Source organism: Haliaeetus albicilla, chromosome 4 (assembly GCF_947461875.1).
Source record: "Haliaeetus albicilla chromosome 4, bHalAlb1.1, whole genome shotgun sequence".
Classification (NCBI taxonomy): Eukaryota; Metazoa; Chordata; class Aves; order Accipitriformes; family Accipitridae; genus Haliaeetus; species Haliaeetus albicilla.
In genome coordinates this window covers 22,438,877-22,456,841 of record NC_091486.1, presented here as the reverse complement: position 1 = coordinate 22,456,841, position 17,965 = coordinate 22,438,877, and the positions used below count along the sequence as shown (strand labels likewise).

The 17,965-nt window shown below is 43.2% G+C and overlaps 1 protein-coding gene across 2 annotated transcripts in view; it reads left to right on the top strand.

Moving 5' to 3' along the window:
• Nucleotides 1-6,605: 6,605 nt before the first annotated feature.
• Nucleotides 6,606-17,965, top strand: part of STK39 (serine/threonine kinase 39) — a 109,122-nt gene continuing 97,762 nt past the window's right edge. The window contains exon 1 of one of the 2 annotated variants that reach the window (XM_069781309.1): nucleotides 6,606-7,094. In XM_069781309.1, the coding sequence (XP_069637410.1) occupies nucleotides 6,980-7,094 (115 nt within the window). In that variant the 5' untranslated portion in view covers nucleotides 6,606-6,979. Of the gene's footprint in view, nucleotides 7,095-7,116; nucleotides 7,594-17,965 lie in introns of those variants that run through there. The other variant, XM_069781308.1, reaches the window with a different exon arrangement.

The window sequence follows — 17,965 nt, the reverse complement described above, 5'->3', positions numbered from 1 at the left end:
TCCTGTGAAAGCGGAGCAAGCTGCCCTGAGAGATAGGAGCCTAAGCTTTTTATAATGCTCAAGCTGGAGTGGGAATCTTGTTGAATTACTTGATGGGAAATTTAGGCAGCAGCTCTGGACAGTTTAATTTCTCATTTGCTAATCATAATGCTGGAAATAAAGCATAAAGTATGAGTGAGGTTTATTTTGTTTTTAACTGCCATTTTGATTTCCCAGGAAGTGCTGCCCATCAGACCCCAGGTTTTCTAGCAGACAAAAAAAAAAAAAAAAACCTGAAAATTTTAAATGTAATCACAAATTTTTGTTTAATGGTTGGGTTTCACATACAGGCACACTTATGGCATTTAGATTACAAAATCATTTCAGCTTACATCCCCCAAAATAAAAGGAAAACATTTAAAGTGTTTCTATCCCAAGAACTCAAGCACTTTATAAATATTGCTGAATTGAAGTTTGTAGCTTGCCAGTAAAGTATGAACCATTCCTTCCCTGATCCTATAAATAGAAAACAAGGAAAGGCTAGGGTCATTTACTCAAATGATGAATAGCCTTTTATAATTAAGGTATTTGTTTTGGACTTAGTGTCATTTCAACACCTTCTAACAAAGCTAAAACCGTGCTCCTGCTTAAATGGTGGCATATCCCACTCCCCGCTATTGGCAATATTTTTCTCATGTCTCTCCTGTTTATCCTCTCTATCAGTTGTTTGGCTGCCTGGTGAACTAGCTAATGTTTTCAGCTGAACCAAACCAGGAATTAGATGTCAGTCACGTTCAGTCCCTGATCTTGCTGAGAGGCTGCGTGAAATCTCATCCTTAGAAAATATGTGTTACATTCCCAGTTTTGCTACAGACTTCTTTTATGACCTTTAGCAAATCCCTTAAGCTTCCTCTATTTCCAGTTGTGAAATTGAGGTAACTATATTCCCCAGCTTTTTGGTATGTGAAGATTAATTTATTAATATGCATGAGATGTTCATATCCTACAGTGATGAAAGCGATGGAAGTTCCTAGATCAACTTTTTTATATGTTTGAGTTTTATTCATTCACAGCTACAGAGAGTTCATTCCTGCTAAAAGCTTCAGTAAGCCGGACACCTTCACAACATTGTAATGATATTAAACTGGAGTTCAAAACCAATAATAATCTTTAGTCCATTGTCATCTTCATGGTGACTATATCCGAAATTCATTCAAATCATCATAGCAGAAATTGTGATTTCTGGAGGTGCCAAAAGGCATTTGTTGCAAAAGGGCTGTTGTTGCCAATACATGAATGGCTAGTGTGTAAATATTCTAAATGTATGAACAGTTCTGAATTTTGAATGTTTGAAATGTATAATCATTGGTGTGTCATCATGATTTAGGTAATGAGCCACTGGTGCTTATGGTGCTGGAATGAGCTAGCCAATTTTGAGCTGCTGATTTTTGAGTTTTGGCTGGTTTGGTAGCAACAGCAAGTTAACTGCAAAATGTGTTCTCGTGGTCTCATCTGAAAAACTGGGTGGGAAGGATGGGAAGACTTAACTACCTGTGGTGGGTTAACCCTGGCTGGACACCAGGTGCCCACCAAAGCCGTTCTATCGCTCCCCCCTCCTCAGCTGGACGGGGGAGAGAAAATATAACAAAGGGCTCATGGATCGAGATAAGGACAGGAGAGATCACTCATGTCACAGGCAAAACAAACTCAACTTGGGGAAAATTAACTTAATTTATTGCCAATCAATCAGAGTAGGATAATAAGAAATAAACCCAAATCTCAACACCTTCCCTCCGCTCCTCCCTTCTTCCTGGGCACAGCATCACTCCCGCATTCTCTACCTACCTGCACAGCGGCACAGGGGGATGGGGAATGGGGGTTATGGTCAGTTCATCACATGTTGTCTCTGCCGCTTCATCCTCTACAGGGGCAGGCCTCATCACACTCTTCCCCTGCTCCAGCGTGGGGTCCCTCCCATGGGAGACAGTCCTCCACGAACTTCTCCAATGTGGGTTCTTCCCACGGACTGCAGTTCTTCACGAACTGCTCCAGTGTGGGTCCTTTCCACGGTGTGCAGTCCTTCAGGAGCACACTGCTCCAGCGTGGGTCCCCCACAGGGTCACAAGTCCTGCCAGAAAACCTGCTCTGTGGGCTCCTCTCTCCACAGATCTACAGGTCCTGCCAGGAGCCTGCTCTGGCGTGGGCTTCCCACGGGGTCACAGCCTCCTTTGGGCACCCACCTGCTCCGGTGTGGGGTCCTCCATGGGCTGCAGCTGGATACCTGCTCCACCATGGACCTCCATGGGCCGCAGGGGGACAGCCTGCCTCACCATGGTCTTCATCACAGGCTGCCGGGCAATCTCTGCTCCGGCGCCTGGAGCACCTCCGCCCCCTCCTTCTTCACTGACCTTGGTGTGTGCAGGGTTGTTTCTCTTACATGTTCTCACTCCTCTTTCCAGCTGCCGTTTCTGTGTGCCCTGCAACTTTTTTTCCTTCTTAGATAAGTTATCCCAGAGGCGCTACCACTATCACTGATTGGCTCAGCCTTGGCCAGCAGCAGGTCCGTCTTAGAGCCGGCTGGTATTGGCTCTGTTGAATATAGGGGAAGCTTCTAGCAGCTTCTCACAGAAGCCACCCCTGTAACATCCCCGCTACCAAAACCTTGCCACCACAAACCCAATACAGTACCTTAACAGTGGTTCCTACCATGCAATGCTAGCTGTGACGTTGAAGAACGAGCTCTATCGAGACTGAGGCTGCGTCTGCTCTCCACCTCTGCAGAGAAGTTCACATAGGCTCCATTATTCTTTCGAGTGACGTCTTCAAAATGCCTGTCAAGGCCCCTCACATTCAGAGTGGTTGAGACAAAGATGTGAGCATTTCCGATATCTGTGGCCTTAAAAATAGAATGGTCAAATAAGAAAATACTTTAGAAAAAGGTTTGGTGCTTACGTGAAAGAGAACAGTACTTCATTCTGTTTCTAATAGAAAGAGTCACTAATCACAGTGGCACGTATTGTGGCACTGGCTCTACTTACCAGAAAGGCAATGGAAGTTTCTATTGCAAGGACCAGTAACAGCTTGGGGTATGGCATAAAAGGAAATAATTAAAAGGCGCATTGGACTATATAATAATAAACTCTAGTTTAATGGTTACTGGTTCAACAAGCATTAATATCCAGAACACAAAATCTTCCTACCTGAGTTTAAGGAGTAAATTTTCTGAATGGAACAGTTTGCAAAAGTTTACAAGAAGGGGGGGGGGGAAGAAAAGAGAGAAAGGCATCAAGGCCTTCAACCTAGGGGAAAAAAAAAAAAAAGTGGTTTATTTTGTAAGGTCACTATGCTCTGATAGACATTAACTTCAGTGAGACTTAGTAAGAACACAGCTGACCGTGACTTCTGAATCAAAGGTTTTCCAGTGTATTAAGAACGATGCTTTTTGTAATGTGAATTGCCAAGAAGATTCTCATGTCTCCTGTGTGAGCAGAAACTAACCTAAGCTGCAAGCGCTGATGAAAGCAAGCATTCTAGTGACAATAATGGGCATATTACCTATTTATCTATACATTCACTAGAAGAGAATGGGAGGTTGAAAGCATTTAGTCCACTCTCATCAGCACCAGCTGCTGTTGTGCCAGCCTTCATATCTCATGATGTCATTTAAAGCACAGCCATCCCTCACTGCTACCAAATTACAGGCTTTCAAACTTTACATACATAATTGTGGAGAGCTGTGCTACACCATGTGATGGCAATAATAGGCCATTTTTGGGGAGAGAGGATGGTTTTACTTCACTTGCTTCTCTGAGGTATAAGTGACAGTAGAGAGAATAGTTCTTTCTCACTCTGGTTTAGTCTATGCTAGGTTATATGGCTGTTTAGGTTGCATCTGCTGCCTTTCTACTCAGAATAGAAGGACTGGGTGGATGCTATCCTTGTGCATGCTACTAGTGTATGTACCATTGCTTAAGAACCCCACTGCTCATGCTTGTCTTTGACTTTATATAGGCATGTTTAAAGCTAATTAATTGGTCCGAGATGTTATTGTAAGCAACAGCGTTATTCTTGTCTAAATCCTTCAAACCTAGAAATGAAGTCTGGGTTACTTTGTGCTAAACTTTTTTTTTTTTTCCTTCGATCTGCGGAGGGTACTGCTGGGGACTATCAAAAGATCTGAGCATTGGCTTAACTCTTCGCCCACGGTAGCCTACAGAGTTTTAAGTATTGCCAGTTTTGATTGTAGCCTGGCTACGTAAAGCCTTTGTTCACTTTGGAATCAATCATTTGGTGACTGGACTCAGTAATGCAGACAATTTCTTGGAGTCGTATGTCTTCAAGCACTAGGCAAGGCCAAACCAGGTTCAGACAGGACCGTTCTGAACTGTCTTCTATCGGAGAATAGTGTGATTTTAAGCGAGCCCTAGCTCTTTCTCTGGAATCTCCAAAATCTGCAGATTGCTGTTCTTTTCAGCATCTGAAAAGTCTTGTGGAAGAACTACTTGCTGCCCGCAATGCTTTGAGCAGCAGAGCCTTTGGTACTGCAGGGCTCTTCTCTACGTCTCCAGCAGAGGACCTGCTTTCCAAAGGCAGCTTGGCCCACCGGCACGGACCAACGCTGCAAGGTCTTGCTGTTGCTTCCTTTTCTCTTACCCGACTCGGACGCGGTGACATTTTTCTTGAGTTGTACCCTGAATGCACGGAACATTTCCCACCGGTCCCACTGTTTATAAAAACGCTGTCCTGGAAAGTTCTTCCTGTAAAAGCTGCTCATTTCAACATATTGCAGAGTGCAAGTGCGCTCTAGAAATTCCCAAAGTGGTAGGATTAGTGGGAAAAATTGGGACAATAACCAGGACAAAAATTACTACGATGGTATCAGATGCAAACCAGCAGTTTAGATAGTGATATGGCAGGAGCATCGTAGAAATTCATGGCTGGGGAACTAACCACCCTCTACCCCCTTGCCACCACCCGCAACAACCGAGTATAGATGGAGAAGTTGGCTGTTTTCCATCAATAGTGAGTAACCCATTTTTCTGTGCTGATTGATTTGGCCTGTGCTGTTGCTGTCTTACTCAATTTTTTTTCATGCTATTGCTGGCAGGAAAGTCTTCTCTACTAACAACAAGTTTGTCTAGTCTTGGCGTTAAGCTTAATATTGAATGACAATTTAATACTTCCTCTTCCAAGTCTTGCTGACCTGTAGTTTTGCGGCAGATAATTTCTCATGTGTGTATATGAAAATATTTTAATCACCCAGCTTTTAAAAATGAGACTGAGAGGAATCATTAGTTTAGCACAAAAAAAGCGCAACATTTTTTTTCTATTACTAGGAGCCTCCATACTGAGCTCAACTGTTGCTTGTGAGAAAATGGAAGTTCAGCGCACAAATGATTCCATATTTGCAAGCTGTCAATATACTTTCTCATGAAATGTGAAGCAGTAGTGAGTTTATTCTTCCTTCAGCTTTTTCAGCAACACAGGAAAACAGAATTAACTTGCTTTCCTTTTTGGAATAACTTTCTATCGACTGAAATTCTTCACTGAATAAAAAGAGAGTTATCCTGAACTGAACTAGGACTGAATAAAGTATCTAACAGGTTGTGTTATGTGTATCTTTTCATAACTTTAAATCACACTTCCTTATACTTCCTAACAATTTATGAGATTCAGTTCTGCTTTTGACTTTGAAAGATTTCCTGCACATGTATTTTCATTATTAGTTCTAATTACCTTAAATTCCTGCTGTAGTAGGAAGTAAGATTTTAAAATCTATGGAAATCTTTTATTATCACTCTTCCAGACCGCCATACATCTCAAAATACAAAGCATTCAAAGTAGGAGCGAGATTGCAGACTGCACAAACAGCTGTCTTCTGAATTATCTCACAGTAAGTAAAATCCCGCTGATATTACACAAACACCGACACTACTAGGAGGGTGGAAAGAAGATAAAATTACTGTACTAATATTAACAGCAGAGTTTCCTCTAACCACAGATTTTTTTAATCTCATCTTGTATAGCGGGAAGCAGTAGAGAAGTTTGACAATGATTCTTGTCTTGAGTACTTGTTCAAATCACTTGGTTCTGGTTAGCCAAGGGGAACGTTTCTCAGCTGCGCGCTGGCCGCCTTGGTGGCACGAGCGGAGGCAGCGTCCACACTGAGGTGACGTGGCGTGGCTTCGCTACCCTCCCTGGAAAGGGCCACTCATGTCAAGTGGCAACTTAAGCGCTTTGCAGGCCTACAGCCCTCATCGCTGGTGAAAACGAGTGTTTTGGGTTTTTTTGTTTCCCCCCCCCCCCCCACATTCTCAAACTAAAATACAAGCAACCTTGCAGCAGCAGCAGCGCTCTCGGCACTAACCGCTGTAGGCTCGAGAGCCGTGCTCCGGGGATGCCCGTGTGCTTACGCTGCCGGCCTAACAGGTGCTTTCCAGCATCCCCGCCGCGCCACGCGGCTTCCTTCAAGCCCCGGCCCCCACGCACAGCGCTGGCGGGGTCCGGAGGGGCGCCGGGGGTCTGCCGGCAGGGCCGCGGCCTGCACGCGCTCAGCCCCGCCGCCCTCCGCGGGACCCCGCCGCGGGGTGAGCGGGGAAGGAAGATGGCCGGAGCCGCGGCCAGCCGGCAGGCGCGTTGCGAGGCGCTGGGGGGAGGCGGCGAGCCCCCGGCGCTAGCGGGGCCGCCCCCCCCGCCTCCCGCGGGGCGCCTCCGCCGGAGAGCCCGCGCTTCTCCCTCGGGCGGAGGCGCGTGAGGGGGCGGCCGACGCCGGCCGGGGGCCGCCGGGCCCAACCGCCGCTCCCCCTCTCCCCTCAGCCGCGCGGGGCGAGCGGCCGGGGCCGGCGGCGGCGGCGCCCGCCTCTGCCTCCTCCCCCTCGGTGCCCTGCCCCCTCCCTCCGCCGGGCGGCCGGCTGCGCGGGGAGGCAGCGCGGCCGAAAGGTGTTGCTGGAAGGGGAAGTTTGAAGAAGGTCGTCGGGTGCCTGGGCGCTCCGGCAGCATCATGGCGGAGCAGGGCGAGTCGCCGGTCCACGTCCAGCAGCCGCAGCCGGCGCCCGCCGCCCCGGCCGTCGGCTGGCCCATCTGCAGGGACGCCTACGAGCTGCAGGAGGTTATCGGTCAGTGGAGCGGGAGGGCGGCGGGGGGCGCCGCGGGGCGGAGGCAGGGGATGCCACGGCGGGATGCCGCGGCGGCCGGCCGGCCGGCCCCGGGCCTACCGGCGTTCATCCTCCCGCAGGCTGGGGCTCGCTCACTGCGGCGGATGCGCCCGGCACTGCAGTGGCGCCGCCGCCGGCTGCTGCAAACTTTATCCGCCCGGCAGCGGGCGGGCGGCGCGGCCCCGGGGGGCGGCGGCTCCTTCTAGAACCCGCCGCGCCCCGCCCGGTGCGGCCCGGCCCGGCCCGGCCGAGGGTGCTGCCGCTGCCGCCGCCCCGGGGTGCATCGTCAGCCGCCGCCCCGGTGGCTGCCGCCTCAGCCCTGACCCGCCGCTCTGCGCTGGGACCTCGACAACTCTGCAAATGCGCTCTCTGTGCTTTGTGTGTGTGTGTCTGTGGATGCACACGTGTGCATGCATCCGCTTAGATTACTCTGCATTTTTCCGGTGGTTTCATGGGGGAGGTAAATCTCACCCCTAGATCTGCTACTATCGCGGTGACTTCCTTTTAATTTTATTTTTATATAAATATATATTTAAACCCTTTCCTCTTCTCCCTCACTGTTTAGTCTTGCTCCCGTCTCCTTGTGCCCCTCGGCCCAGCTCCCCATGTCCGTCGGTGGCACATAAGGCCGGGGGGGATTAGAGCTTCGTTTCACCCCAGCCAACCTGCTTTTCTCCCGGTTTGCCGTGTGAGGTTTAACCCGTCTGCCGCCTCCCTTCCCGAGTCCCTGTAGGTAGGGCGCTTTCTGGTAGTGTGCTTCAGTGCTTTGTTCATGTGTCCAGCTCATGCAGATCAGATGTGTTCGGTCTCCATCCCCTATATTTGGATTGGATTATTTTGAATTTTGCTGTGTGAAAAGGTGACTGTTGTTAACAGTATGTGTGATGGAAAGTTTTTCATCTCCTGACCTAGGTGTTGCTTGTTGCTAATGAACTACTTTGGGAAGACTCGCTTTTATTTGTATGTAGCATTCTAAACCTCCAGCAAATACTGCAGATGGCAAAGGCCAGCTCTAAGACTGTGATTGCTATTGCTTATGAATGAGGCCACTTAAATGAAAAAAAATCCAGAAGTCTTGCCTGCTCGTGCTGTTGGTTGTCTTCAGCATTACACACCAATTGCTAATTGTCGTCAGGCTGATGACAACCAGAACTGCATGTTATTGGTCTGGGTTGCAAGTTGGGTGTACTCAGCTTCTTCATTAAGCTTTTTATTTTCCACAGACAGAAACAAAATAGCTGAGAAAAGTACTTCTTCCTTAAAATAGGATGGCTTGCTGTTGACCCAGGTGGTGCCTTTGCGTTTCTGTTTGCACTTCCTAGGCTGTGAAAAGGGGCTGAGGAGGGATGAGGGTTCAGGTCTCTGGAGGTGGCTGGCGTGGACCAGACTGGTGCTCAATGTCAAGCGAGTGCTGCCAGTGGAGGTCCCCCACGGGTGTGGGTTTACTGGCCAGAGGACTTTGTCTTACTTGGTCTGGGGAATGGATCAAATTTAGCCAAGTGGAAGTGATTCTACTAGCATAAGCTATGTCTTTGCTGAGGAGTAAATTCCTCTTCTAAGGTAAAAAAGGCCTCAAAAGTGTTGGATTAATCCTGGTCTAGGGTGTGACATGGGTCATATGAGTTATTTAAGTAGTAGTTATTTTCTTTTGCAGTACCTGTAGGATGTCTGGGTGAGAGTTTAATTTGGAAACTTCCCCCCCCGCCCCCCAAGCTTGTATCTTTTGATATGTAAAATGTATTTCTAAATATTTATGTATAAGCATACATCCATTGTACAGGTGGATGCTAAATCAGAATAGCAAATAACTATCTTTAGAGAAACTTTATTGCTAGGTACCTACTGGTGCTATTAAATGTTGATACTATTTCTTTAACTGAAGTGAGTGCCTAGTGAGGAAATTGAGGTCAGGTTATATTGAATCAGATTCTTGGACACACTGAACTTGTCTGACTTCAGTTGAGCTTTCACTAAGCTTAGGTTGCTTATATGATTTTCAAACTCACTGAGATTTATTTTGTACCACTTAAAAATCTTTGTGCTTAGTCAAATATGTATTTTTTCTTTAACACCTTGTATTTGGTGTCTTAACTGATAGGAGACCTACTATGAGATTAAATTTAGTCTTGATACTATTAAAATTAGTAAAAAAACCCAACCAAACACACCCTACCCCACTTCCTCCCTCAAAACCCTCTATACATTCTATGTATTTCACCAAACGTGGACATGTTGGATGAATGTTGTTGGTTTTAATGAACCTAGTGAGGGACTCTTAAAGCATCTTTTTTCTACCTGAGGGAGGAGAGAATGATACAGTCTGAACTTGGTTCAGCAGCAATTTATATCGCTTTGCATTGGCCATGCCAGGGTTAATTGCATTGTGAACATGAGTAGTTACCACTTGCTGAAACAGAGCCGTTCACCTCTGGAAAAATGATACAGCTTTTTTTCCTTTTCTGTCCATTGCTTCCTTCGTGATGGTTGGGAGGTTCAAGTGCCTGTTAAAGAGAAAATGCTGGCTTTAAGCACTGCTTCTTATGAGATGTTATTCCAAGTTTGCTTTATTTTTGAGATGGCTAGCCAGTCCTCTGTAAACTCTTGATGTGCAGTTTCATGATACATTTAATCTGCTTTAACAGGCTGCTGTTGAAAGGATCACATTGATCTGACAGAGAACTGGTTCTTCTGCTGGGTCAGTTTTCTGTTGGATCAGGTTCCCTATTTGACTTGCTGCATGGCTACCTGACTGATAGGTCTGAAGCAAGGAAGAGGGTCTTCCATTAATGCCTATATACAAATCTTTTCTGGAGCAGGAAGAAACCATTCTGATTGCTATCTGTAAATGTATAGGGTAGAGAGTTAAGAGAAGAGGAAATTCTTACACTAATTCAGATTGATGCAAGCTGTCCCTACACCAACCCATTTCGAAGTTAGAAGGGGATTCCTAACTGTTAGGACAGGAAGATCCAAAGCAACCTTCTGGTAGGAGTTACGGAGTTACAGAGATAAGAACTGTAATTGCTATTAAGGGAGGGCCAGATTTAATTTAGTAAAGACCTGGGAGATCTCTTTCTGTGATTTCAGTGCATTAAGTTAAAATGTGCAGTGGATTTTAATGTATGTGCTGGGGTTTTTTTGTAAGCTGTGTGTAACAGATTAAAAAAAAGCTAATAAAGGCATTACTGAGAGAGATGTTCTTATTCAGTTTGGGTTTATAACCAAGTTTTCTGAATAAAATAACTGAAACAGATTTCTCTGAATTTGTCACTTACACGTGTGAGGTTTTTTCCTCTTCAGAAGCAATATAAATCTTCACAGAACAAACGTTTAAATGGTAATCAACGTAAAATTCTGAAAATTGGATAGTGGTAAAATTGTATTTGTACCTTTCACATTGTAATGAGCCTTACATCACATGGATGAGACAAAGCAGCATTAAATCTCAGGGGTTTTTTTTTGTGTTGTTTTGGTTTTTTTTGGTTTTGTCTTGTTTTTAAAAAGTTTTCTTAAATTGATGTGAACAAGTGGCTTTGCCTTGTTTTTGGAAAACTACGTTGGATGTTGATGTTCTTCTGCTGGATGTAACTTAACATTTGTCAGCCTGCACTGGTAATTGTGGAAGGAAGGTTCTGTTATGGAGAAGACATGGATTATTTTGTGATTAGGCTGGGTGCTTGCTTTCATTATAAAATTATATTTTTATCTCTTCTGCTGCAACTGACATGGAAAATTAATTTGATTAGAAACCAGCCATAATTAGTTGGAAAATAAAGGGTTACTTCCATGTGATGGATTATCTATATTGGTTGCAACTCATTAAAAAAGTTACCTTAGTTGAACTGAAGCTTTCATGTAGTTTTGCCTTTCTAACTTTGAGCTCAAAATTATCTTGTGGTTTGTTGCCTCACAAGGTGCAGTGTTGCCAAGTCAAATGTGTTGGGGTTTTGAGTAGAACAAGTTATCATTCGAGACTGTTCTGCTGATTTTATAGTTCTTATTGTAAGTGGCCTGTGAGCCACTCTTTCGTTAATAGCTCTGGGGTCTTTGTTGGTGTTTCTATGGTATGTTATTTACTTTTTTTCTTTCCTCCCCTGCTGCATGTGTATTGCTAATGGCTCTTTGTCTGACAGAGAATAGACTCTCCTATATTTGTTGTTATCAGACATCTTTGTAGGGAGGTCTCTGATTTTGATGCTCAGGAACTGATGTTCAAGTTTGTAAGCATGGTGTATGCTGTTTTAGAAAGCCTCTCTATAGTTAGAGGTGACATTACAGTTCTGTGTTCTGTTAATTAGACACTTGTGTCTCATTCACACTTTCCAAAATTTCTTACCCCTATGTGTAATCAGGATTGTTTTTTGAGTGGGAAAAAAAAATAGTTGAAGGGTTTTCTTTTGCAGTAGTTTTTATGTATATGCTGCAAATTAGATCAGACTGTGCTCAGTGAAATATCACACAATAGCAGCTAAAGCTGTGGAAAACTATGATACTTGCTCTTGCAGAGATTTATTTCCAAAACCCCTATAATTCTTGCATAAGAAGCTGCATAATTTCATAAGTAATACTTAACACTACTGAAGAACTTTATACTAAAACTTTGTGTAAAAAGAAAGATGTACCTGCCTTAATCCTGCTCCAGAGCAAATTCTATTCTTTACCAATAAATCTTAAAAGTTACCACAGTAGCTAACCATATTGTACATGCACTTATTAAATATATCCTTCATAACATTAATCATAACTCAGTACAACTGTAGCTTGACAGGAAGAGTTTATTTTGTAAATTAAAATTTTATGTTTTGAGAAGTAATTGGTCAAGATTTTCTGTCAGCTAATAACCATTTGAAGAAACTGTAGAATTGTTAAATCCCCATTTAGTATTTTAATAAGGAGTGGCTTTTAATTCAGTTGTCAGAGTAAAGATGGTCATGGTGCAATTTAAAAATACCTTGTAGAACACTCACAGTGCTGTGCTGCTAATGAGGCTGTGCAGAGCTTGTAGTTGTTAATTATTTGCCTTGTCTCCACATGACAGTAATAGTGTTGGGAAAGGGAGCTCTGTCTTGGGTTTTTTTGAATGAAAATGAACTTTATGCATTAGAAATAACCAGACTGGAGACAAGGCTGTAGTTTTCATTGCTTCAAAGAGGTTGGGCTTTGTAAGTGATTCAGTGATCAAACTTTGTTATATAATTTAGTGACTTTTTGAAAAAATTTAACTCATGCAATTGGAATTCAGACTTGTCAGGAAGAAAATTAATTATATTTTACAAGAACCTGAATGGTGTGAAAATAGCTTCCCCCCCCCCCCCCAAAAAAAAAAAAGCATAACTTGCTTTGGGTTTCTTGTAATTGCAAGTAACTAGCAAATAAAGCTTATTTTAAGGTTAATTTGTTAACTGGAAGGGTAAAGGAGCATAATCAACACATCAGACAGTTGGCTGGTGCTATGTAAGGGTAATTTACAGAAAGTATGCTATGCTTTCCTGCTCTTGGAATCTGCCTAGCTCTTTTATGCTTGGCCTTCTTGTGCCTATGCTTTCTCTCTCCCTCCATCCAAGTTCTTCCTACAGATAAGGTCCAAAAGCTCTGAGACCTGGAAAGTCCTGGCTCCACAGGAGTTGCTTGAGTGCTAGAAGAGGAGCAGTTCTGCTGGTGAGCGTGTGGGAATTTGAAGGGATTGCATGATTTTCATTCTCACTAAGCCTTACAACAGCAAGGCTTTGTATCTTCAAAGTAGAATCACCGCTTGTAACCAGCATTGTAGTTTGATAGCAGGGGCCAAGTTCAGACCTGGGAGAGCAATTTTAGGTTGGGTAATGTGTTGCTCTGAAACATTAGAACTGTTTTACTTTTTTTTTTTTTTTCTTTCTTTCAGTGAAGAATCATTTTTCCTTAGGTTAGAGACCAGTTGTTCTTTTCCAGAATATGCTTGTCAAATGGAGCTTCTCTTTGTTAAATGGAAACAAAACAACATCTGTTCTGATTGGCTTGAGGGTAAAAAACAGTGAGCTCTTCATGCAAAGGAGAAGTGGGTGGCTCATATAGTGGCTACGTGTATAGGCCATATTTCATTTTTTATGTGACCCTTTTGGTTCTCTCTCTCTTCCCCCTTCGCCCCTTCCAAAATAATTCAGAACTATAAGGCGCCAGTAGGTAGAAACTGGTTTTATATCCGATAATAATAGCAATTCTTGGCTGGCATTTAAAGAATGGACCTTAAAAATGAAGTTAAGTTAGTTACTCTTGTTAACTTGGGTTTGCTGAAGTCACTGGGATACTGCTGAGCAGCAGCAGCAGAGGAGCAATCTATTTGCAGAACTTGGAAGATAAATATGTCACTAAGAAATTTACTTGTGCTCAAAATTAAAAGTGAGATTTCCACCCCCCCCCAAAGAAAATCACACATGACAGAAATTGATACTGCTTACCCTGTGTAAATAAATAATTAGGTTTTTGAATGAGTGGATTTTTATTTATTTCTGCCTTTTGCAGCACAGCCTTGCTGCTGGGATGAAATCCTGACAGCTCTGCTAGATTTCACTGTTTCTTGCTATGTTTGAAGGTCTTTGGGTGTGTGTAAGGGTAGCATGGTTGAAGCTGGTGGGTGTAATCTTATCATCAGGCAGTGGCAGAATGAAGCAATGCTGGTATGAAATCCCTGAGAGAAGAATTTGCTTTAAAGCTTTTCTTTTCACTCCTTACATCAGCCTCTATATGCATTGTACTAGGTTCTGTGTGGTTGTGCGATGAACTCCATAATGGAAGCAACCAGTGCATGTTGAATGGTTGTCTCTTGCCTTCTTTTGTGGGGTTTGGCTGCTGGGTTGTGTGGCGGTGGTGCAGCTCTTCTTTCTACCACCTGCTTCCTCCTGCACAGTGTTTCTGGCTGGAGACCATGCCATGGTATTTAACAAGTGCCTGGGGGACTAGGAGTGCTGGACTAAAAAGATGTGGAAAAAAAACCCAAACGCTGCCCTGGGACAGAAAAAGTAGTAATGAGAAAAAACAGGGAGAGGATACAGGGAGAAACAAGAAATCATGTGGTACCTGACAGTGCAGGAGGAACCTAATTTTTCCTGGAACTGCTGTCAAGTCAGAGTTACTTTATGAGAGTTGGTTGCCTTCCAGGAGAGATAGCTGGGGGATGGCAGTAAAGGGGAAGAAGCTTAATCTTCATGGAGAAGCGTGCATGCTTCCTGGCAGTTAGGTAGACTTCAGCTGACTGGTGACTGTTTTGTAGAAAGTTTCCATGGCAGTGGTAAGATGCTGACAGTGCTGATGAAGGTGGTGGGTTTTTAAAGAGTCCCTCTGAACAACTCCCAGGTGCTATATTCCAGGGCTGCTGTTTGTGACAGTCTTGCTGCTTGCTCCTGAGAGAAGCTCAGTGAAAAGTTTGAACACTGTTCTTTGTTTGTTAGCTGAAGTATTAAGTTTGTGGCATTGGCGGAGTTAATACTTCCAGTCCTTTGCCCCTAGGTATTTGACTAGGTATGCAACTTTACTCAACAGTTTGGTGAAACCCCAGTATGATAAATTAGCTGTCTCCATTAATCCTTTGTCTTTATGATTAAGAATTTCTGAATAATTTTATTAGCCTAATTATTCCTGTGGATGTCTAACTGCCTCTGAGGTATTCTTATCAGAAGTAAAATATAGGTGAAATATGAGGATGTCCTATAAGGCTGATGTAATTATTATGTTACATAGCTTTTAAGCTGGGCTATGCTAACACAGTTAAAGAGAAATGAGGTCTAGAAGCAGACTGAAAATTGGAAGCTTTTCTGTGTTCCTAGTCATTCTTTCAGTAGTGTGAACTTATTGATCTTGACCTTCGAGACCTTTGTCGAATGTCTGAGGGTTTTCTTAATAGGAACAAATAATTATTATAGATGTAAGTAAACTATGTGCCAAGTATACCTGCTTCAGGGTAGTGGTACAAAAATAGTTAATTTAACTGACCAGAAAAATGTTGTGTATTTACTTATTGATCATGGTTTCTGTCCTGTAGGAGTAAGATGGACAAGATCATAAGCTTGAGCTATTGCTTTAGACTTCTGAGAAGAAACATACTCAGATTCAGAAGGATCACAATTCAGTTATAAAGTTGCTTTTCCCTTCTCACTTCTTTGCTTCAAAGGCATTTTATTACAGGGACTGAATTTAAACTTATAATTTATTCCTGTTAGTGTCTTTTGCTTCCAGCCCCTGAGCCACTTCAGACTAGTAATAGGAACTTCATTAGAATTAGATTAGAACCACCTGATGAAAATTTGATTATACGATAGCATTTTTATTGCTCCAACTCTTCCATTGTTTCATGAGAAGCAGGATGAGAAAAAGGTAAGTTTTTTGCTTATAGTGTGTGGCCATGATGGACTCAAATTCTAGCAGGCACATTCTGTTGGGGTGAACTAGCTGAAGATGCTTTGTAGCTCAACACTGCAGTATTAATTAGAGATCTTCATGACAGTGCAGTAGCAATACTGCCTTTGTTTTGGTAGATTGCTGTTCTTCATTCTCGGAAGAGAATGATGCACTATGTGGCGACATCCGGAAGACTTGGAAAATATTGCATTCATGGTATTAGAATTGTTCCAAGTGTTTACTTTCAAACTAAATGAGAAACAATAAAATATGCCAGCTAAATCAACACCAGCATTTGTTTATAGTGCTACTTTAGAAACGAACAGTAATTCTCTTTTAACAGCTTTTTTTCTAGGCAGGAAATCTGGTTCAGCGTAGTAAACCTTCAACTTATCCTGCTTGTATAAGGTGGAGTGAAGCAGAATTCTTTGGAGTTCATATGATACCCTGGTGGTGTGGTTTAACCCCAGCCAGCAACTAAGTGCCACGCAGCTGCTTGTTCACTCCTTCCCACTTGCAGTGAGATGGGGAGGAGAATTGGGGGGGGGGGGGGGGAGTAAAACTTGTGGGTTGAGATAAGAATGATTTAATAACTAAAGTAAAATAAAATATAATAATAACAATCATAATAAAATATAATAATTGTAGTGAAAAGGAATATAACAAAAAGAAGAATAAAACTCAGAAAAGACAAGTGATGCACAATGCAATTGCTCACCACCTGCTGACCGATGCCCAAGCAGTCATCTGCCCCCAGCCAACTCCCCCCAGTTTATATACTGAGCATGATGTTCTATGATACGGAATATCCCTTTGGCTAGTTCTGGTCAGCTGTGCTGGCTATGCTCCCTCCCAGCTTCTTGTATACCTGCTTGCTGACAGAGCATGGGAAACTGAAAAATCCTTAGCTTAGGATAAGTGCTACTTAGCAACAACTAAAACATCAGTGTGTTATCAACATTATTCTCACACTAAATCCAAAACACAGCACTGTACCAGCTACTAGGAAGAAAATTAACTCTATCCCAGCCAAAACCAGGACACCTGGTAAGGTAACTTTTGGCCTCACAGTGAATAGCAGATAACAAGTTCTTGTGTAGTTGTGCAGAGCCATTTCCAGTGTGAGTTTTGCCTTCCAGGTGTCAAGATTTGTATGTATATTGAATAATGGTTTCTGTACTGATGATGAAACAACAGGGAGAATGAAATTATCACAATCCATGTTTCTTTTCTGAAAATATTTTAACTAAAAATTAGATCTTTCAGTTCATCTTAGGGGGAAAAATATCTGGCCATGTAATGTAATAGAGTATTTAAAGACTGTAATAGAACATAAGATAGGAAAGGGGTTTTGTTTTTATTTTGCATTTCATTAGGAAGAACTGGTTCTGTATTAAAAGAGTGCTGGAGAAAGAAGTAGTTTCCTTACATCTGTGAACTTTGAAGGAAAAGCTTTATTTCTGAGGCAGTGTCATGCACCTATATTTGGTATAAGATGCCATTGCTATTGTAGAATAGGGTTCAAATTAACTGCTAGGTTAACTTTTTTCTTCCTTAATACAAAAAGGTAATTTACTTTGATTCTGTGCCCCCCTTCCCCCCCTTATAGATCTTTGTTACATAGGCAGCTGTAGCTCAGAATAGCTGTTTCTTCCAGATATGTTATTCAGAGTATGTTACTCTAGGGCTTTTCTTTGTGGTGTTCTGAAAACTCACAGCTGAATGAGGTTCGGACAGGCAGGTAAGAAGGAGACAGGAAACAGCAGAATCCTTAGTCCTGCTGGTCATGTCTCAACTTGGACAAACTAAACCTGTTCAGGGAGTCTCTCTTAACAGAGATTTTCCTCGTCTTTGTGCTTCAGGCGTGAGCCTGCAAAACTTCAGCTGTCTGTGGCCGCAGACTTGATTAAGGGATTGGATCATCTTTCATTTGAGGCCGAGAGCTGGGACTATGCAGTCTGGAGAAAAGAAGGCTCGGGGATCTTACCAATATGTATAAATACATGATGGGAGGGAATGAAGAAGTGGGAGCCAGACTCTTCTCAGTAGTGCCCACAGACAGGACAAGAAGCAATGGACACAAATTAAAAATGATGAATCTCAATCTTAACACAAGAAAACATACTGTGAGGGTGATCAAACACAACAACAGGTTGTCTGGAGAAGTTGTGGAGCTTCCATCTGTGGAGACACTGAAAACCTGGCTGGGCAACCTGCTTTAGCTGACCCTGTTGGAGCAGGGGGATTGGACTAGATGATTTCTAGAGGACACTTTCAACCTAAATGATTCTGTGGTTCCATGGTTTGAAACAATTTTATTGGTGGTCTGAAACAGCAGAAAAATACTTGGTTGGGGCTTTGTTCTTTAAAAGAGCATCTTAAATTTAGGAAGCAAATCTGACAAAAGTGTACCTGCTAACAGAAAGGCAGATTTGGAGAATATTTGTGGATTACAAATTGGT